This window comes from Delphinus delphis, chromosome 16, assembly GCF_949987515.2.
Source record: "Delphinus delphis chromosome 16, mDelDel1.2, whole genome shotgun sequence".
Lineage (NCBI taxonomy): Eukaryota > Metazoa > Chordata > Mammalia > Artiodactyla > Delphinidae > Delphinus > Delphinus delphis.
The window spans coordinates 8196411-8218151 of NC_082698.1; the positions used below are offsets into that span (position 1 = coordinate 8196411).

Consider the following 21741-nt stretch of genomic DNA (forward strand, 5'->3'; position numbering starts at 1 on the left):
AAGGCCTCCTGGCCCTTGGGGATAGGGCAGGGCCCTGCCTCAGCCTGCCCCCCCCCCATCCATTCTGCTTTGGCCTGAGGTCTGGGAGCCCAGGAAACCTGCCCTAAAGGATGGCCTGGTTAATCGGTCTGTGTGGGGATAATGAGAGAAAACCAGATGGTAAATAGGGGAGGCCAGAGGCGGGGGATGGCCCAAGCCTGCTCACTGTGTGGGCTCAGAAGTGTGACTCCAGCGAAATGGGGAGGCCTTGCCTGAGTGCCCAGACCCAACTCAGTGGCACCCTGGAATGGTAGGGTCCACAGGGACTGGGAAGGTGATATAGCCCAACTGCGAGTTGAGGGTCAGTCTGTCCCTGGGGTCAGCAGAAAGGCTCCCCAAAGACATTTCTACCTGAATCCTGGGATCCATGAACGGTTAGCTTACATGGCAAAATGGCCTTTGCAGATGTGATGGAGGTCACCACCTTACGAGAAGGGGATTATCCTGAATTATTTGGGTGGGTCCATCCGATCCAGGAGTAGAGCATTTTCCCCAGCTGGGAAGAGGGAAGATTTGGCAGAAGGGGAGAGATTTGGAGCCACTGGAGGGACTCAACATGCCAGCGCTGGCTCTGTGATGTAGAGGCCACATACAGGACCAGAGAGAGGCTGCCGGCAACGCCTCATGGCCAGCAAGAGAAGGAACACAGCAGCACCTGGGAGTGAAGACTGGCCAGTCTGATGGCCGGCCAGTAAAGAGGACCTCAAGGCTCCCACCTCCGGGAACTCACCTCAGCCAACACCTGTGTGAGCCTGGAAGATTCTTCCCCAGAGGCCCCACCGGGGAATGCAGCCTGGTGATCGAAGCCTGGATTTTAGCCTGGTGACCCCCACTCAGACCTCTAGCCTGCAGACCTGTACCATAATAAGTATGTGTTGCTTTAAACCACTACATTTGTTGTAATCTGTTATAGCAGCAGTAGAAAACCAATGCAGGCCCCATTTCCCCAACATCCCAGCCTGAAAGATGAACACAGAGTTTTCCAAGAACATAAGCTACTTTTTCAAAAGGTAGCGTGAGCTCCCTGCCCTGAAGACAGGAACCTGCTCATCCGATGAAGGAAATGCGCCCTGTGACCGCCAGGACGTCAGCCGGAGGATGACTCCTCTTCTCTCCTCACCCAACAGGGTCCCTTCTCAGTCAGGAGCAGGGCTCCGCCCCCCTCCTCCCCGACACTTTACTCCTCGGAGCCCTGGGGACCTGGGTTCCTCATTCATAGTTCCTGAAATAGGATCGTGGTCAGGTTGAGGAAAGGTCTGTCTGGCCGGTGGGGAACCCGTGTCTGTTGTGGAGCCAGGGACGGGGTAGGGGTCAGGAGAGCTGGAGACTAGGCTTCGGGCTCTAATTTGCTTTAGGACCTTGGGCCGATCCTTTCTCATCGTGGGTCACGGTTCCCCAACCTGTAAAACGGCTCGAGGTTCCTTCTAGATGGAAACTCCTTCGAGTCTCTGGGGAAGCAGGCGCCCGGCTCTGGCCGGCTTCGGGAGTGCGGGCAAAGGGGGAGGTTTGGAGACAGTAGATGGGGTGGAGGGGGCTCCCGACACCCGGCTCCAAGGGCCCGCCACCGCGGGGTCGGCCGGAAGGGGAGGGAGGAGGGAAGGGCGGGGCCGGCCCCCCTGCGCCCGCCCCGCGTCTGGGCGCGCCCCTGCCCGCCCCGGCCCGGCCCAGCCCAACCCAGCCCAGCCCAGCCCAGCCCAGCCCGGAGAGCGGGTCACACGCGCCAGCGGCCGGCCGCCTCCGCGTCCGGTGCGCCCCGCTGTTGAGGCCGGCGCCCCTGCCCTGCGCCGCTGTCCGCGCCCGCCGCCCGCCCGGCGCTCCCGGCGACCGTGACCCTGCCCCGGGCGCGGGGAGGAGCGGGCATGGCCCGCCGGGGGGCAGCCGCGCTGGCGCTGGCTCTCGCGCTGCTGGCGGTGGCCCTGGCCGGGGCCGCGGCCCAGGGCGCAGCCGTCGAGGACCCCGACTACTACGTGCAAGAGATTTGGAGCCGGGAGCCTTACTACGCGCGCCTGGAGCCCGAGCCCTTCTCGCCGCCGCTGCCCGCGGGGCCCGGCGAGGAGGAGCGGAAGCTGCGCGCGTCCGAGCCCAGGGCGCCCAAGAAGGCGACCAAGCCCAAGAAAGCTCCCAAGAGGGAGAAGTTGGCTCCGGAGACGCCTCCGCCAGGTAAGTAACTTTCTGCGCTGCGCGGCCCGAGGGGGCGCCCGTGGCTGTGCGCCTGTCCCAGCGGTGGCCCGCCGGGTCTGAGGCGACCGCTGGCTTCGCAGTCCGTGTGTCTGGGATGAGAGACCGGTGAACCTCCCCATCGCTGCCCCCCACCCCCTTCCTAGGCACTGCACTGCGCATCCCGCGGGCCCCTCCGAGCGCCCTGGAACTTAAACCTGACCGGCGGTCCCCTGTCAGGTAGAGACAGACTGTGCAGTTGGGAAGCTGCCTGGGAAGCTGGTCCCAATGCCCCAAGTTTGAAATTTCCTGGGCAAAGGATCTTTCTGCCGGGCAAAATTTCCTGGGCAAAGGATCTTTCCTACTCTGCCTACTTTTTCAGTCTTCTCCCAGGGCGTTTTCTTGAGAGTGAATTTCCTACTTGGCGATGTGACTAGTTGGTCTGTTTCGGCACCGTGGCCTTCTGGGGAGAGCTCAGCGGCGGGCCTTTCCCCAGGCAGGGTCCCCTCTCGGCCCCCTCCCTCCTGCTTTCTGTGGGTCCCTTGAATCCTCTGTCCAGTAGGGGCAGGATGGCAGAGCCTCTGTCCGGGAGCCTTGGGCTGCAGCTGGAATCCTGTGCCGGAGGAGGGGTTAGGGAAGCCCAGTGGCGCCTGAAGCCGGCCGTCTCTCCCAGCCTTCTCAGTTGCATCCCCACTTTCTGCCTGCCCCGTCTTGGGGAAATGACTTCCATTTAGTTTCTTACACTCCTTGAGAAGGGGGACTTTCTCTTCATTGTCCCAAATGTTCTTTGCTGAAATTGCAGAGGGCTGCGGTCCTAGTATTTAAAGATTGAGGCATGAGGCAGGATTGTGGCCAAATTCTCCGGCCTTGTAACGGCCTTCCTTGAAAGGAGATACATGCCAGTGGCACCATTACACAGCTCCTGGCATGAAAGGCATCACCTTTGTTTGGTTAAACTGTTCACAAGAGATAGCAGCGAGGCAGTGGGGAAGGAGTGGAGATGGCGGCCCAGAACTCTTGAGTGTGTGGGCCCATCTCAGCAGCTCCTTTGCACTTACCTGGAGGGGGAGTCCTGCCATATTTCAGTCTGTGGGCGACTCTGTACATCTGCAGGCAGTTCTGTGAGTTGTGTAACAGGAATAGGAGTTGGGAAAAGACACTCATATTTGTAGACCATCTGCTGCGAGTTTATTAGGAGATTTACGGGCAGCCGTCTCATTCATTCTTTCAGGGACTCTGAGGGGTGGGTATTCTTGTGACTTGACAGATGAGGAAACTGAGGCTCTGACCACGTAGGCAAGCTGCTTAGGGTCACTCGCTGGCGTGGGAGATTTGAAAGCCCTTCTCCTGTGCTTTTAACTCAAGACCTTTTTTGTTTGGTAGTTTGAATCAGCTGGCATGTGTTTTTGTTTTTTTAGTATCTGCTACGTGGTTAGCACAGCGCTGGGCGTGGTTGGGAGAGGTGGGTGGGAGACACATTTGTTAGGTTCTGGTATTTACTGGGGGGACGGCAAGGGGAGCATGGAAGGAGCCGCAGACTGAGAGTGTGAGGACTGCACTTAACGCCCGGGTCTGGGACTCAGCGCTCAGCTTCCCGGGCCTCAGCATCTCTATCTGCCCAAGATGACTAGTGCCTGCTACCTTACTTGTCAGCTGTTTGATGAGCTTTTCAACAAAAGCTTGCAGTGTGTCAGCTCGTGGTTGTGCTAGCCCTTCTGTGAGTTCTTCATAATTCCGCAGGTCCTTACGGAGAACCTTTCCAACATCAGATGCTGGGTGAGGTCCTGGGGGAGGGGAGCGCAAGACAGCCCCGGCCCCGCCCTCCTGGAAAGCACCAAAGTTGGCGGCTTGGAGAAGGTTATTGCAGGTGTGTTGAGGGCTGCATTGCTGATTCCCCAAAATAAAAACAGGGCCCTGGAAATTCCAGAGACTCAGCTTCTGGAGAGCTGCCTCCAGGCCTCCTGCCTGGAGTGTGTGTTTCTAATAAATTGTGTGGGGCTTTTCAGAGCTCCCCGACTCTGACAAACTAAGTGTAACCTTGGTCAAATACTTTCAAGTCTGTTCTCCCCATTCTGCCTTTTTTGGCACTTGACCACTGGAACCCTTTATCCTGGACCCCAAGTGGGGGAGCTTGGTTAAGACTGACTTTGATTAGGGGGGGTCAGTGATAGTTTGTGCAGTTAAATTGCAGTAAGAGGAGATGATTTTGCCCCCCTTAAGGCGTGGCTTGATATATGTATAGAAGCATTCGTTTCTGTTTGCTGTGAACTTCTGGACTGGGTAGATGGTGCCTGCTACCTACCAGGCACTGTCTAGGCACTGAGGTGGGAGTGAGAGGTAAGACTTAGAGAAGAAAAAGAAAGTGAAAGCATATGTAACTACTCATTGAAAAGTCTGTCATGTGCTTTGTCTTTGCAGGTGATGAAGTATTTTCCAGATAGCCGGTATCTTGCATAAGGGCTGGGCTCAAGGGAAGATGGAAGGCAGATGTTCTGTGCATCAGGGTCTAGGATGGAGTCTTGTCTGAATCCCATAGGGAGGTATACTTAAGGAGCCAAGGGCATTGGGGATTTGATCTTGGTGTGAGTTTGACTTGCCCCTTGACTGTTCTTTCATGCTACCACAGAAATGTGCAGTGGATGTCATGGGCTGACATTCTCCTGGAAGTGGCTTGGACAGCTGAATCCTTTGGTTAATTGAGAGCACTGCATTCTTCCACGAGTGGCTGACAGATTCCGGAGAAGTAGAGCCCTGATGTGCTGAATAGAGTGAAATCTTAAATTTTTTTTAAAGTTTTTATTTGGAAGTAATTATAGACTCACAGGAAATTGCAGAAATAGTGCAGAGAGATCCTGTATACCAGGGGTCCCCAGTACTGGTCTGTGGCCTGTTAGGAACCAGGTGGCATAGCAGGAGGTGAGCTGCGGGTGAGTGAGTGAAGCTCCATCTGTATTTACAGCCGCTCCCCATGGCTCACATTACCGCCTGAGCTCCACCTCCTGTCAGATCAGTGGCGGCACTGGATTCTCATAGGAGTGCGAACCCTGCTGTGAACTGCGCATGCGAGGGATCTAGATTGCGCGCTCCTTATGAGAATCTAACGCCTGATGATCTGAGGTGGAGCTGAGGCTGTGATGCTAGGGGAGCGGCTGCAGGTACAGATTGTCATTAGCAGAGACGTTTGACTGCACAGAGACCATAATAATCAGTTGCTTGCAGACTCATACCAAAACCCTATCAGTGAAAACAAGTGAAAGCAAGTGAAAACAAGCTCAGGGCTCCCACTGATTCTGCGTTATGGTGAGCTGTATAATTATTTCATTATGTATTACAAGGTAATAATAATAGAAATAAAGTGCACAATAAATGTAATGCGCTTGAATCATCCCAAAACCATCCCCCCAGCCCCCGTCTGTGGAAGAATTGTCTTCCATGAAACTGGTCCCTGATGCCAAAAAGGTTGGGGACCGCTGCTGTATACTCTTTCCCCAGCTTCCCCCAATGATAACATCTTTTAGAACTACAGTACAGGATTTCTTAACCTTGGCAGTATTGACATTTTGGGGCCAATTGTGTGTGTGTGTGTGTGTGTGTGTGTCTGTGCGCGTGCTAGACATTGTCACCTGTCACCAGTGGGTTGAGAATCACTGCTCTATACAATGTCAAAGTAGGAAATTGACATTGGTACAATACTTTTAACTTTTAGGTTACCTTCCCTGGTTTTCACATGCACTCATTTGTGTGTGTGTGTGTGTGTGTGTGTGTGTGTGTGTGTGTGTGTGTGTGTGGTTCTCTGCATTGTCTCACATCTATGGATTCATGGAACCATCACCACCATCAGGATACAGAACTGTGAAATCCTTTTCTGTGGTGGACTGGGACTCAATATCATAAAATTTCTGAGGCCCTCATTGTGAACATCAGTAACTCCCAGAATTTTAGAACTTCAAGGAACCTAAGTGTTCATTGCATGCAAGTTCTTGTTTATTGCAAGATTCCGACAGTGGGCTGCTCGGTGTTAAAAAATGATTGAAGAAGACAATTTAGGTGATATAAACTTTTTTTTAACACTTTCGTGAAATGGACAGTCTCCTTGTGGAGAATGGCAAAATGGGGCAGAAGGCAGGAAGCTTTTATAGGACAAAGAATAAAGAACAAGGAAGGAGAACATAGAAAATATCTGGTTGGCTGGGGTGTCACAGTCCACTTTGTTTGGGGTGAGAAGACCCAGAGTTGGCTTGGTGTTGGGGAACTGGCTAACTATTTCTGACTAAGGTTGTTAGGAACAGGAAGCTTATCTAAGTTTTGTTTCCTGATGCGGCACCCCGGGTAAGAGCAACTCCATCTTGGGCCTGGAAGTTTACCTTTTTTAAAAAATTATTTCTTTTATTTTTGGCTGTGTTGGGTCTTTGTTGCCACACCCGGGTTTTTCTCTAGTTGTGGCGAGCGGGGGCCACTCTTTGCCACAGTGCGTGGGCCTCTCACTGCAGGGGCCTCTCCTGCTGTGGAGCACGGGCTCCAGAGCGCAGCCTTAGCAGTTGTGGCGCACGGGCTTAGCTGTCTACGGCACGTGGGATCCTCCCAGACCAGGGCTCGAATCCTTGTCACCTGCATTGGCAGGCGAATTCCCAACCACTGCGCCACCAGGGAAGCCCCTGGAAGTTTACTTCAACGCCAGTCTTGGCTCACACGTTTCTACTGACGGGTGCACACCACCTTGCCAGGTTGCTTATCCATTGGATAAATAGTACTGATTGCTAGCATGTTCTTCTTCACAGGGACCTGGCAAGCTGCTTCTCTCTAATTCCATTTATTCAGCTGTTTCTAGCCAAATTCAATATTTTCTAGATCCCTGCAGTTGGAATGCTTTGAGGTCCAAAGAGTGAGTCTCCTGGCCCCAGTTTTCATCATCCCAGGGTGAAGAGTGAGATGACGGACCACATTCTGGGCGTGGGAGTGGATTTGGGGTGTACTTCTCATGTCATTTCCAAATTGATGGACTTGGTTTGGAGCCATACTCTTTGTAGAGAAAAAAATGGAACAGAGAAGTAAACCACAGTTATATAACTGATTTGCCTTTTCCCTCCCAAGTGGTAGGAAGAAACAACCAAGTTAATAAACAAGACTCTTAATAGGTGATTTGAAGATGTTTTGTTCTCCCCCCTCCACTGGGTTAGAAGTAGCCTTTAACTTCTGGGGTCCTGCTTGCTTATTGCTTTCTTCAAGGACTGGGAGCACGCACCTCTGTTGGAATACACGCGTGATTACCTTGCATGCATGGTTTTGGTCCACGGTCTTGAGTCCATGGAATTCGCAGAGTGGGCAGCGATCCATGTTTGTTCGTATGTCTGTGCCCAGAACTGGAGAGTTTGCACTTTGTACTGTGTTGCCCCGGCTTGGGGGGGGAGGGGGGGAGGCGGGCGGGCGGCGATAATCAAAGAGTTGTTATTTGAGCATATTTGGTTATAAACAAAGCCCTTTCTGTTAAGCGCTGCCAGCTAGTTGCTGGAAAGAGCTTCACTTCTAAGCTTTTGCTGCAACACTCTTCAGGGCGTCTTGCAAGGTTTGGCCTTCAGATGGAAATGTCTTCTGCCGGGCAAAGCTGGAGTGTGAGGATTAGATGAATGTGTTTGTAAATATTTCACTATATACTTTAAAAGCAATCACAAGGCTATCAGCACGCCTAAACAAATACCAAGAAATCTTTATATCATGGTATTATATGTTCTCTTGAAGAGTTAAATCCAAAGTGTTTGGTCCAACTCCCTACAAAATTCCAAGGGAAAGGACTTTTTATAAAAGAAGGTCTTCTCACATACATCAGCAAGCAGCTTTCTAAGACACCACCTCTGTTTCCAAAACGCTTTCCAAAGTCAGCTATTCGCGCTGGCACATCTCCTCTCGACTGTGCCCATGGTTCCAGAAACCAGGGTTTGTGCGTGGATAATGAAGGGACAGACACTTGCGTGTTTGGGGAAGCTGGGTTGGATGCTGTGGTTCTTGAAAATAGCCACCGCGTTTCCTACGTGCCCCGGGCATCCCTGGCTGCCAGACCTCACGGTGGATGGTGGCTTCAGTCCCGTGGCAACAGCAGCCTGGGCTCTGGAACCTGGCCACGCCACGCGGCATGCGAGATCTTAGTTCCTGACCCCGTGCGCCCCGCAGTGGAAGCGTGGAGTCTTAACCACTGGACTGCCAGGGAAGTCCCTTGGAACCTGGATTTTTGAGGTGGGGGTCTCCGCTGGATGTCTGAGGTGGCCAGGGAGCCTGAGCTCTCAGGCTTTGTACCTCCAGCAATGGCTCTGCCTTCTGTGGCCTTCTGAGGTCCCTGCCCCCATCACTGCTTTTCTGGGATCATGAAACCCATAAAACTGGGGTGGCTTTGGATGGCTACGGGAAGGGCTAGTGTTTGTAACTGGCTGGGATCCCATCGACGACTGATCTGGGTATCGTAGGATGGTCAGAGCCACACAAGACACTTTCAGATGTTCATTTAAGACTTTTCATTTAAGACTCTAGATTTTTATGGAATACTTGATCCATGAGAGGCACATGGAAGGGTTTGGCATAGTTTTTTTTTTTTTTTTTTTTTTTTTGTGCGGTACGTGGGCCTCTCACTGTTGTGGCCTCTCCTGTTGCAGAGCACAGGCTCCAGACACGCAGACTCCGCGGCATGTGGGAGTTCGTGCCCCAGACCGGGGCACGAACCCATGTCCCCTGCATCGGTAGGCGGACTCTCAACCACTGCGCCACCAGGGAAGCCCTGGCATAGTTTTTTCAGGATTCAGAGAGATTCAGAGTCTGGCTCTGCCACTCATGGGCACGTATGACATCTTCACGCCTCAAATTCCTCACTGTGACGGGGAAAGATAATGATAATAAGCTTCCCAAGGTGGTGTGAGGTTAGAAGGTTGATGCACAGCCTCGCAGTCTTTCGAGGGACAGGTCGGAGGCAGCTCCTACCCAGTGTCCTCAGGTCCCCCAGCTACGTTGAGTCCTGATGGGTCCCGCTTAGCAGTGCAGCCCTGGTTATTGGCGTTTCCTTCGCTGAGTCTCACTCCCTCCACTTCTTCCTTTGTGTTTCATGAAATCACCTCTCACGTTCGCTCCGGCCTCCAAGGCCTTGTCTCAGGCTGGTTCCAGGCAGAACCCAAACAGAGACCAGCAAGTCCCAGCAGTGCCCCCTGCAGGGCTGGCACACCCCACCTGCTGTGGTTACCGGGGTATCTCTTTAAAGGCTAAGGGCTTCGTGCTTGGTTGCAGGTCAGGAAGGTGACTGCTGCTGCACAGAGGCTGGGCGTGGCTCTCCCTTCTGCCCTGGGGACCCGGGTGGAGGTCAAGTCTTCTGCACGAGACCAAGGTCTTTCTTCTGCACAGGAGGCCAGCCCAGAGGAGGACACGGTCTGATCAGCTAGTTTCCCAGGGAAGACACAGCCAAGCAGGAGCAGGGGAGGGCTTTTGATTGATTGATTGACGGGCTGATGGATCGATTGACTTTGATCCAGCCCTGCTAAAAAAGTACTTAGAAAACTGCACTGGTGCTTCCATCTCCAGCCCAGACCATTCAGGTCACTGATTAACGGAAGCAGGCACGTCCTTCAGCCACTCAGCCCCTTTTTTTCAGGCTGCACCCGATCCCTGGGAAACCTCCTTCTGCCAGGAGCTTGACGGTCTCAGATTTGGGAACTCGATAAGGACACAGGCTGTCCCCTCCTTGTGTCATGATCCTTTTCTTGCCAACACACACAGGGAGCACGAGTTTCTGATTTTTTTTTTTTTTTTTTTTTTTTTGGCTGCTCTGCACAGCCCGCGGGATCTCAGTTCCCCGACCAGGGATCAAACCCACGCCACCTACAGTGGAAACCTGGAGTCTTAACCACTGGACTGCCAGGGAAGTCCTGGGAGCACAGGTTTCTAACTGCTTTTGTTTCGGCTTTTCACGTTTGCCTGCAAGGTCCTCCTTGGTCCCATGGTGTTTGAGAAAAGCGCAATTATTGTCTGTCCCGGTGCCGCGAGGCTGCCTCTCTGGGGAGCTCCCGAGAACCTGCAGTGGCTTGGTTTCTCGCATCCTTCCTCCTCACGCGGGTTCCTTCACAGGAGCCAGGCAAGGAGCTTAGGGCGGGGCTGCGTCCTTCACAAGAGGGAGCGCAGGTGCCATAGGGCTGGAATTTCTTGGGAAAATGCACATATGCAGCAAAGAATTTTTTCGGATTCTGGGGTTGCTACTGTAAGCTCCTCGTATAGAGAGGGGAAAAAATAGTTTCCCGTCAATCAAGGAGTGTGATATTTATCACCATGGACCAGAATAGAATGTGTGGCCTGCATCGGCAATTCAGTTTGCTACTTTTAAGGAACTCAGTTTTGTCACGCAGCCCAGATGGAGATGTTGATTTGGTCCTGGTTCCTTCTCTGTGCTTTATTTCCACTTCACTCTTTCTGTCATCCGTACAGACCATATGCTGCCTTTCTTGCTGTACGAGAAGAAGGGGCAGGGAAGGGCCTAGGCCTGGCGTCAGGCTCCTGCTCTGCTGCCCCTGTCTGTCAGTGACCTCGGGTGGGTCTCTTCTCCTCCGGGCCTCCGTGTCCCCCTCTGTAGAATAATGTTCGTAGCAAGCTTCCTGCCCTCGACAGGTATTTGCCAAGGTTGAATGTTTTAATCTATGTGAAAATGCCTTGTAAATTGTGCTCCACGTGTTGGCTGTTACTCTTCCAGCACCTGGGATGGTGCTTTGTGACGGTCGGGACTTGGGACCAACAGGAAGGGTGAGGAGGTGGAGGCTGTCTTTTATTCAGAGGTCACTGCAGGTCAGGCACGGCCCTCAGTGCTTTGATGTATGTCATCTCTTTCCTCTCCGTAACTTCGACCGAGGCAGTACCATGTCTCCTTATTTCACTGATGAGGGGAATTAGCATAGAGGGGTGAGGTGGGTCCCCCGAGGCCACACATGGTCGGTGCAGTGGCAGAACCTGGCCGCCTGGGGCTGGAACCAGATTTGTAGGTACATGTCCTGGAAGTGAGTCTTCCCTAGAGAAGGTGGCAGGTGCCCTGCCTGTTTTCTCGGTCCCTTTGCCACTCCCTGCAGGGAATCTGTTCCCCACATGTTGGTCTCAGGGGTGATAGCACATCTGCCTCACATCTGGGCCATTATTGGATTCCCAGAGCTGAGTACGGGGCGTGGGTCCAGCCCAGGGGAGTGAGGCTGAGGGTGTGCGTGGGGCTGTGTCCTCTGACTCTGTCTCCCATGCTGCCCGTGGAGGCCCCGTAGAGGTTCCCCAGGCAGAGGGAAGGCCTGCAATGAATGGCCGGCTTCCAGGGAGGGGTTGGATGGCTTTTTCCTCTCATGTTTTGTAAAACTTTTTCTTCCCTTAACATATTATCTTTCTGCCAAATCAGACGCTTGATTCTCAAAAGTTGTGGCACCCAATTTTCCAAACAATCAAGATCTTTACAGACCCTCGATCAGGCTCTTTCAGAAGAAGTCATCTTTGGAGGTCACCGGGCTGGCATTCCTACCCACAAAAACGGGACAGATGCCGAGGTGACGTTAGGCTGATGTCATCAGCTGCACTCAGGTTGGCGGTCTTCCTCCTCTGGCCTTTCTGAATGTTTTGGTTTATTGATTTCCTTGACCAGAGGAGAACATTTAATTTTGTGATTTTTTTTTTTTTTTTTTTTTTAGCTTACATGAAAAATGAAAGATATGCCCAGCAGGTATCACCCAAGAATATGATAGAGAGGGGATTGCCTGTGGCTGGGCCCAGTGCACCCTTGAATTTTTTGAGGATTTAAGGTTTTCTTGATAAATATCTTTTTTTTTTTTTTTTTTAGTGACTCTAGAACTATCTGAAATGATTTCATTAATTGGCACAATCCACTAGATGTTTTTGGTATTTCAACTTGCTTTTTAAAATCCAAACTAAGTATCTTTCTCCATAGACCTTCCCTTCCTCCTGTTGTTGTCTCATTGGTCACCCACTGACTCACGGTCACTCATGATCAGTTGTTCCTCAAAGACTTAACCAGACTCTGGAGGGAGAGCAATGAGCAAAACCAGACACAGTTCCTGCCCCCGTGAACAGAACAACATATTTACGTGTGTTTGATAATGTTACACAGGACGGGTGTGCAGAGCCATAGTGGGGGCTGCTGACACCACACCCAGGTCCTCGTTTCCCTCTGGCACACCCATCCCACAGCTGCTGGGGCTTGGCTGTGATGGCTCACAGCTGCTCCCCTCTCTGGAGCACGATCCTTGGAAGGAGACAACTCCCACCACCCCGCACACACCCCTCCCCCAGAGTCTGTAGCCAGAGGCAAACCAGCATAGGAAAAGGTGGCCCCTTATCTCAAGGTGGGGCAACACTGCGTGCAGTTCCAGCTCCAGAGCTCCCCATGGGATCAGGCTGAGTTAGGCTCTGCCTGGGGACACAGCCTAGCTTAGCTCCTTCCTCTGCCTCATCTTGCTTCCTCCCTTCTCTTCTCCTTGGAGCCCTCCCTCAGTACATCACCTGCACCAAACCCCTGCCTCAGGCTCCACACAGAGGCAACTTGACCAAAGACAGGTGCTCTCAGAGCCCATCCAAGGAGACATTGATGTAGGTGGGGAGTTCAGGAAAACCATCTCAAAGAGGGCGTGGCTGAGCTTGGATCTGCAAGAGTAACAGGAGTTAAGTAGATAGAGAGTGAATGGAAGGATGTTGCAGGAGGAGGCACAGCACATGCCGAGTTCTGGTGGGCAGGAAATATGAACTGCAGCCTGAGAGGAAGCCAGTGTCTGTGGCGCAGAGAGAGTCCAGTGTGAGAGGAAGCTGGACCGGCCAGCGAGGCGCGAGCAGGCAGACTCCCTGGGCTCCAGGAAGGAGTCCCTCCAGCATCATCACACCTCCAGGTACCCAGCCGGGGCCTTGGAGAGTTAGGTGGGAGGAGCCCAGCATGGTAGGAAATCTTGCCCCGGGGTCAGAGGTCTGGAGTTCCAGCTCCATTTTATCAATTAGACATGGTGTCACTTTTGGGGCCCCAGGGAGGGTCAGAGGTACTCTGCAGGACGTTTTGCGGTCTCAGAACAGTAACCACCTGCAAGTGTGCATTGTTTTTATTAGGAGTGGTTATTCCCCTGGGTGCTCACAATAACACACTTCCTTTCCTTTAACCACCGGCCCCTCAGAGTCCAAGGTGCCTTCACTGGGGTCCGGGAAGGCAGAGGGTAGAGACGGCTGCTTTGCAGGAGAAGACGGCTGAGTCCTCACCAGCCTGGGATGATTCTGACATATGTGACAGTAAAGGCATCTCTCTCTCTCTCTCTCTCTTTTCTTTTTAGGTAAAAAGAGCAACAGAAAAGGCATGAAAACCAAGAGCTCTGAGAAGGCTGCCGGTGATGACCACAGGGTCCCTGTGGCCCGTGAGGCTGTCAGAGAGGGTGAGTGAGGCCCCTGCTTCGTCACCAGCCCTGGGAGGGCGCAGGCCCCGGCGCAGCAGCCGAGTCCTGAGCACGGGTCTGCCTGGGGTCTGCTGCCCCTTCTGCACCGTCCATACGGGGGTGAGAACACTCACAGGCTGTCTCTTCTGCTTCGCACAGTAACTCACAGCCATATTTTCTCATCAGCTTGACTAAGGTCATTTCCGAATTTCCTGGAGCGCTTGCCTTCCCTGCCCTTCCCCCTCCCCCCTCGAAGACAACATCATTTCCTTTCTTGTGGGGCCTCGTAGCTGCCCACAGCCTTGTATGTGCATTTCTTGTCTCCCAACCGAACCCAGGGCCTCCAGTGGCAGAGGTCGAGTCTTCTACTTCCAAAGCATGTAATGCTAGGCCTGGCATTTTACAATCATGTAAAAATATTGGTCCTTTAATTACTTACCTTAGGATGGTCAAAGCCATTAGTTCTAGACTTATGGACAAACTCTGGCCCACTAGTTAGAGCTATAACTATTATTACTAACTATTACAATTACCTTTATCGTTATCTCTCTTACTCTAAAGTATGGTATCTAGGATGACATTTGTGCTGATATTAGTAATAGTGAACGTGTATTACGCACTTACGCTCTCAGCAATTGCCAAGCACTGGGCCTCATACTTCACGGCTCCTGATGTCCCTCTGAGTATCGTGGATATTATCGTTGTCATCGTCGCCCTCACAGATGAGGAAAATGAGACTCAGTAATACGGATCATTTGCCTACCGTTATGCAGTTTGCAAGTTGTAAAACAGGGATTTGAACCCAGGATTTGCTGGTTTCTGCTCAGCTGCTTGAAATAAATAGAGCGGTTCACAAATTTGAGGCAGGATCCGATTTCAGTTGCCGCGTGAGCCCATAAACCGTGTAACAGAGTTGATTGTCACAAAGGGAATTGTGTGCTCCCTTAGGCAGAGTGTAATGATCTGGGGCTGTGTTTCTAACCAAGAACTTGCCATCAGAGAAATCATAGGTATGACTAGCGGTGCCTCCTAAAACAGAAACAGAAGTTCCACAACAGTGAACTTCTGCAATCACTTAGTAACGAGAATTCTCTTCCACCATAAAGTGGGCAGGTGTGCACTGGACACATTGCCCCTGGGAGGGCCCAGCATATCAGGACAGTGTGTGGAGGACCCAAGGGGTGCTAAGGCTGTGTTCCTGCCGGTTCACCCTGAGAGTGTGGGCCTTTGGGGTTTCAACTAAATGGGTGGTAGTGAGACTCCCACCTTGAGTGGGCCTCGGCCATGACTCTTTGTCCCGTTGCCCCAGCAGGCTGAGAAAACACCAGCTGTTTCTCAGGATCACAGGTCGCAGGGCTAAAGCGGCTTCCAGTCTGGCCTCACCTCTCTGGGTTCTGCTGCTCTCAGATCTGGGCCAGAGGGTTCTTTCTTGTCTTGTTAATTCTTAGATGCTTTCAAACGTATTTTAAAAATAGTTTTTCCAGTTTTGTTAGTAGCTTTAGCACAAGGGCCGGTTTGAGTTATCTTACTTCTCCATTACCAGAATTGGAAGTTGGTACAATTTTGAAAGGCATTTTCGCAGAGGTTTTTCAAGGCCCATTTCTGTACCCACGTGTGTATGCACGTACACCGTGAAGTCCGCACTTACCTCCTGATCTGCCACACGAACCTTCTCCTTCCCCACCCTGACCCGCTCAGGATTGTTCCCCCGCCCTTCACCTCAGAGCCCTGTCTCAACAGTTGGGACCCCTGGTCCCCAAGGCAGCCATTCTGGCTGATCCTTTGAGCGCCCTGGACGTGATTTTGGCCTGTGAGCCTTGTTCACATTGCTCTTCTATTAAAACAGAATTGAGGGCAACCCTGGGGTGGGGGGAAGAGAAGCTGTGTGGGCCCTGGTATGCAAATACGGGAGGGAGAGAGATGGTGAGGAGGCGAGGTCAAGTGCAGGAGGCAGGCGGCGCAGCAGTTAGGAACACTGGTCTGGACCAGGAGGAGACACCTGCGGGTGGCGCTGGGCAGAACAGGGCCTCGGATGGACAGCTGGGCGGGCTCAGGACCCCGCATCCATCATTCTCTCAGCATCTCCTCTGATCGAGCTGGGGGCCTCGCTGGAGATGGGGCAGAGTGAAGGGGCGGGGAGGGTGGCTGTCACTTACACTGTGTCCAAGGCGACAGGTGGACCAGATGTCACCTGCTTCATTTTCAGGGCGGTGGGTAGTACAGATATTAACCACACCGAGTTATGGGAGTGACTGGCATCAAAGGGCTCGTGTTAGATGTGGATTTGAAACCCTACAACCCAGATTGGGACTTGAACCCACTGTCTTTTAATTGAGATGACAGACCTGGTCTCTGGACTTAATGAAGCCCAGGTTCTTGATGTCTCATTGCAGAAAGAATTCAGCGAGGGACAAAGTGATAGGTAAGAAGTGGATTTAGAGAGACACATTTGAGAGACAGAATGTGGTCTGTCTCAAAAGGCGAGAAGGGCTTTGAGAGGAACACATTCCACAGACAGAGTGTGGGCCATCTCAGAAGGCGAGATGCCCCAAAATAATGGGGTGGTTAGTTTTTATGGGCTGCGTAATTTCATAGGCCAATGAGTGGGAGGATTATTCCAACTTTGGGGAAGGGGTGGGGATTTCCAGGAATTGGGCCACCGCCCACTTTTTGGCCTTTTATGGTTGGCCTCGTAACTGTCATGATGCCTGTAGGTGTGTCATTTAGCAGCTAATATATTACAGGGAGCGTATGATGAGGCTCAAGGTCTACTAGAAGTCGAATCTTCTGGGCCCACTGGAAGTCGAATCTTCGGCCATCTTGGACCTAGTTGGTTCTAACTAGTTTTTGTCGTGTCCCCAGTGGTTATGTCATTCTTTTTTTTTTTTTTTGCGGTACACGGGCCTCTCACTGTTGTGGCCTCACCCGTTGTGGAGCACAGGCTCCGGACGCGCAGGCTCAGTGGCCATGGCTCACGAGCCCAGCTGCTCCGCGGTATGTGGGATCTTCCCGGACCAGGGCATGAACCGGCGTCCCCTGCATCGGCAGGCGGCCTCTCAGCCACTGCGCCACGAGGGAGGCCCCGGTGATGTCATTCTTTTAAAGGTTGTGCCCCGTCCCCTTCCCTCCTGTTTCAGACTCACCCTGAGAGAATCTTAGCTTTAAGGGAGAGATTATGTACATGGCTGTCACCATGACTAAGGATCAGTGTCAGCTGTGGCGAGTCTCCAAAATACATCTTGGATATTGTTCTGTAATAGCATATGCGGTGGTTGAATCATTGGTGTAGTTCTTCCCCTCTCCCTATATGTACAGCCTTTGCCATATGCCTTCTCAGTTGCCTTCACAAAGGTGAAAACCCCTTGACTTTGGGCTGGTCCATGTGCCTAGGTGAGGCCAATAGAATAAGGTGAACTGACAAGGTGCCAGTTCTGTGCTGAGGGACTTTGTTTGTTTCCATTTGCTCCTTGCACCCTGCCATCTCCATGAGAAGAATGCATGCATCTAGACCACTGGTCCAAGGAGCCTGGGAGATGAGTGAAGCAGATATGGGCCCGATCTGCAGCCTGGAGCCACCAGCTGAGCCCAGCTGATCTGTAGACAACTAAGGAATAAGTGCCACTGAGAGTCTGTGGTGTTTTGTTACACAGCAATAGCTGACAAATACAGTGAAGATGAAAACCCTCATTTTTTAAAACGTTGCATCGTGTTCTGTCGAATGGATGTTGTATAATTTATTTAACCTCTTAAGTGAAGGACGTTTAGGTTGTCTCCAATATTTTGCTGCTGTAAAGAGTATCGCAGCGAGCTTAGCGTATACCCTGTCACTTACCATGCACTGGTTGCAGAATAACTCCCTGCTTGCCATTCAGAGCCCACCATGATTTCACTTATCTCTGGCCTCTGCCTCCCTTTTTTTCCAACCAGACAGGATCTTGTTTCTCAGACACGCCCTGTGCGAAAAGCTCACTCACGTGTTTCCTCCGAAGGGAACTGGGCAAGCGTCTCAGTTGGTGATGCAGAGGTAGCTTTGGGGTCAGGCTCTACCCTCGCTGGCTGTGACGCTCCGGGCAAGTTACTGTCTCTGTGACTCAGTTTCCTCATCTGTAAAGAGGGGATAATATGTCTTTTATAGGGTTTTTGGAGATGAAATAATGTGTGCAGAGTGGAGTGTACACAGTAAGCTGTCAGCAAACATTAGCTGTGATTTGTATTTGCTGTCTTGGGACTTTCCATGCCTTAGTTACAGGAGTTGGCAGATAGCTTTAAAGGATCAGATCGTAAATATTACACGCCTTATGGGCCAACATGCAAAGTTGAGCGTATTATGTTGGTACTTAAATAACCATTAAAAAATGTAAAAACGGTTCTTTATCTCATGGGCCCTACAGACACAGATGGTGGGCTGGGTTTGGCCCTCACTTGGGCTGTAGCTTGCTGGCTTCTGCCTTAGAACTTGATGGTTCTCTCGGAAGCCTGCCCTGGTCACCTGTCCTTCGCTTTCCTGTATCTCTTCCTCATGTTCCTGGTCCTCTCCTCTCTCACATCCAGTGATTCCTGCGCACAGCTTTTCTGACATGGGAGGCTAGGTATGTTTATGAGCAGAGGCTCCCTGTGTGATTCACGTCAGGAAATGCCCAGCGTAGGTAGCCGCGGTACTTGACCAGAATAACAAACCTGTTCATCGCGCACCCGCGCTGTCGGCACTAGTGTTCTGGGGTGGAGATCGGGTGTTCCATGCGTGTTGAGGTGGATTCTCCATGGCCCAGATCAGCAGAACTGGGCCTCCACAGGAAGCGCTCTTTGATCTGTAGGAAAGAAGCTTAATTTCCTGCCATCATGGAAATAGGGTGGTTTCCCAAAGCAGTACGTGTCGGTGAATGGAGTGCCCTCAGCACTCTGCCTCGTGTTGGGCTGGGTGAGATTTGAGGCCTCTACCAGGTACGGTGCTTGGGGATTGACCTACCTTGTGTGTGTGTGTGTGTGTGTGTGTGTGTGTGTGTGCGTGTGTGAAACTCGAGGGTTTTCCTTTGCATTACAGTTTGGCTTCCGGCTTTTCATCCAAGCCCTTGCTGTGAGCCTTGCCCCTTGTTGCAGGGCCAGATGGCCCTCGGAGGCTCAGCTTGGTCGTCCCCCAGATGCCTGGCACAGCTGTGGAGGGCAGTAGAGTGAGTCCCAGATTCCTGATTTGGGAGGAGACGGGGCTGACATGGTCTCAGCTACCCTGGAATATGCTGTAATAAAGGATCACATCTGTATTTCGGATTCCTTTGGAAGTGAGAGGGGAGGCGAGGGGTGGCAGTTGGACAGAATCACACCACCCTCTTGGACAAGCCTTGGTTGGGAAGCCTGAAAGATGTGGACACTGGAAAACCCAGGGCTCCTCCATCCTTGCTACTTCTTCCACTTTCAGCTCCATCTCAAACATGTCTAAAAAGTTCTTCAATCTCTAAAATGAAACCTGTGTCCCTTGAGGTCTTTCTAGCCTCTTGCACTTTAGAGAGATTTATTTTTTCCTCCAGTGGTTTTGCCATGGCAGGGTCTTCACTGGGTCAGATCAGGGGCCCTGGGCTCACGCCGTCTGCAGTTGACGGCACACTGAGTGTGTTGACTGACACCGTGTGGGCAGCCCAGGGCCATGGGCTTCAGAGCCTCAGTCTGAAACCAGAGCCACAGTGGACTTGCCGGCCTAGAAATATCTCCCAGACAAGGGGTCAGGGAACAGAGCTCTGATGTGTCAGTAGCACTGGTTTGGTGGCACTAAAAGGTTCCATTCATTTCTATCACCCAGTTGACCCCAGCTGTGGTTCTCGGTGACCAAGATCACACTAGTCCATCATTGGAGGAGGGATTCTAGTGCTGAAGCTCCTGTGAAGCCTCATGACCGAGGCCAGCACACGTGCTCTTGTCGCTCTTGGAGTTTTGTTCTTGTGACACTGTCAGCCTTCATTCCATCTTCTCAAACCTTCTGTGTGAGACCGTCTTTATTCTACATTGCTGACTCTGGATGGATTTAGCAGAAAACCCAATTCACCTTGTCACGTGCTAAAACTTAAAAAAAAAAATTTAACCCACTTGAAGTGGAAGTTGTTTTAAAATTGATTTCTTTACTGCTTTGTTAGACATTCTGAACTATGAAAATAGTGAATGCGCCTTGTAGAATATTTGGAAGATACAGAAAAACGCAAAGAAGAAAATGAAAGGAATCCACAGTCTTATCTTCCAGAGATTATAACCATGGTCGACATTTTGGAGTGTGTCTCTCCAATCTTTCCTCTCCGTGTGTGTGTGTGTGTGTGTGTGTGTGTGTGTACAAGAACAACATCACAGGTATGTGTATAGATCACACACACGCTTTTTGCAAAATTGAACTAGTCTTATTTTGTAACCTTCTATTCTCATTTAATATGCTGTTACTTTCTCATCATAAAATATTCTTTTACAACATTACATAACATTATTTTCCATTTTATGATGGTTTCCTAACTGTTACTGTGTTTTTTAATGTTCACGTTGTTTCCAGTTCTTCCCTGATGTGGGCAGTTCTGCTGTGCACCCTGGTGTCCGTGGCTTTGCTCACCTACTCCTTGGGCTTGTTTCCTTGAGGAGGAACTGCACAGATGTGATCCCTGTCTTCCAGAAAAGTTTATACCAACTTGTACTTTTATCAGCTTTTACCCACTTTCTATTAGTGTGTGTGTGTGTGTGTGTGTGTGTGTGTGTATTGATTTATAAGAGCTCCTTATATATGAAGGACAGGGCCCCTCTATTGATACATTGCAATACAGTGCATTGAAGAACTCTGAAAGCAAACTGATTGGAGATCAAAACCCAGTCCTTGGCTCACTAGCTGTATGACCTTGGGCATGATGTTTAACCTCTTTTTTCCTCAATTTTCTCAAATATAAAAGGGGGCTAATACTTGGACATGCCCATAGGATTGGGATAAGTATTAAATAAGATGACTTGAATGAAGCACAAGTGGCTGACACATGGTAAATTCTCAATAAGGGTTACTATTACCTTATTAGGTCCCATTGAATGAGCTTCCTATCAGTCATTCACTGGGGCACTGGCCATCTTTCTTCTGATAGAGGCTGAGTTGGAAGATGTGTCTTGGCATGAGAACCAGATGGGTGCGAATGAACCCCAAGAGGTGCAGGCATCCCCACTCCCAGCTGTATGTGGCTCTAGACCAGGGCATTGCTCCCCCGAGAGGAGTAGAGCCCATGCGGAAAAGTGGAACCATGCTCCCCGAGGGCATCCTGCTTCCAAGAGGAGGAGGGGAGGGCAGAGCTGAACTATACACACCATTTATCGGTGCCTGTGTACCAGTCAGACAGGTTACCCCAAGGGCAGAGTGAGTCAGGTGGCAGAGAGAGGTATGGAACTCCCCTCAGGAACATCCCTCCTCATGGAAGCCAGGAGCGAAGAAGTGTTCCCTTTAGCATATGCCTACAAGTTTAAAATCGTTTCATCTTCCTGGAGAATTGTGGGTTTTTTTTTTTCCTACTGTGTATTGACTTTCTTTATGACTAATACTACTTTTTGACTTAAAAAATCTATTTTATGTGACATTAAAGAAGCTATATAGTCGGCTTCCCTGGTGGCGCAGTGGTTGAGAGTCCGCCTGCCGATGCAGGGGACGCGGGTTCGTGCCCCGGTCCGGGAAGATCCCACATGCCGCGGAGCGGCTGGGCCCGTGAGCCATGGCCGCTGAGCCTGCGTGTCCAGAGCCTGTGCTCCACAATGGGAGAGGCCACAACAGTGAGAGGCCCGCGTACCGCAAAAAAAAAAAAAAAAAAAAAAAAGTCATAAAGACATTTTATACTACTTTCTAATTCCTTTTTTCTCTTTCTCATTTAGGTTTTTATACACTAGAAAGGATTTTGTTTGTTTGTGATAGGAGATTGAAGTTCAGTTTAATTTTTTTTCTTGTAAGAACCCAATGGAATAATAACTGTTTCCCCACTATTTTGCAGTGCTGCCCTTAGGTGTTGGCTGTCGTGTCCATATGTGCTTGGCTTTGTTTTCAGGCTCCCAGTTCTCTTCTTTATCGTTACTTCATTTTTCTACCCATACATAAAATATCTTACTCTCTTAATTATTATAGCTTTATGATAAATCT

General features: G+C 51.1%; 1 protein-coding gene across 2 annotated transcripts in view; it reads left to right on the plus strand.

The window, feature by feature from the left end:
• Positions 1-1751: 1751 nt before the first annotated feature.
• The window catches only part of CPXM2 (carboxypeptidase X, M14 family member 2), a 120488-nt gene continuing 100498 nt past the window's right edge, over positions 1752-21741 (plus strand). For both annotated transcript variants that reach the window (XM_060033887.1, XM_060033888.1), the window contains exons 1-2: positions 1752-2199; positions 13515-13613. In XM_060033887.1, the coding sequence (XP_059889870.1) occupies positions 1899-2199; positions 13515-13613 (400 nt within the window). In that variant the 5' untranslated portion in view covers positions 1752-1898. The remainder of the gene's footprint in view (positions 2200-13514; positions 13614-21741) is intronic.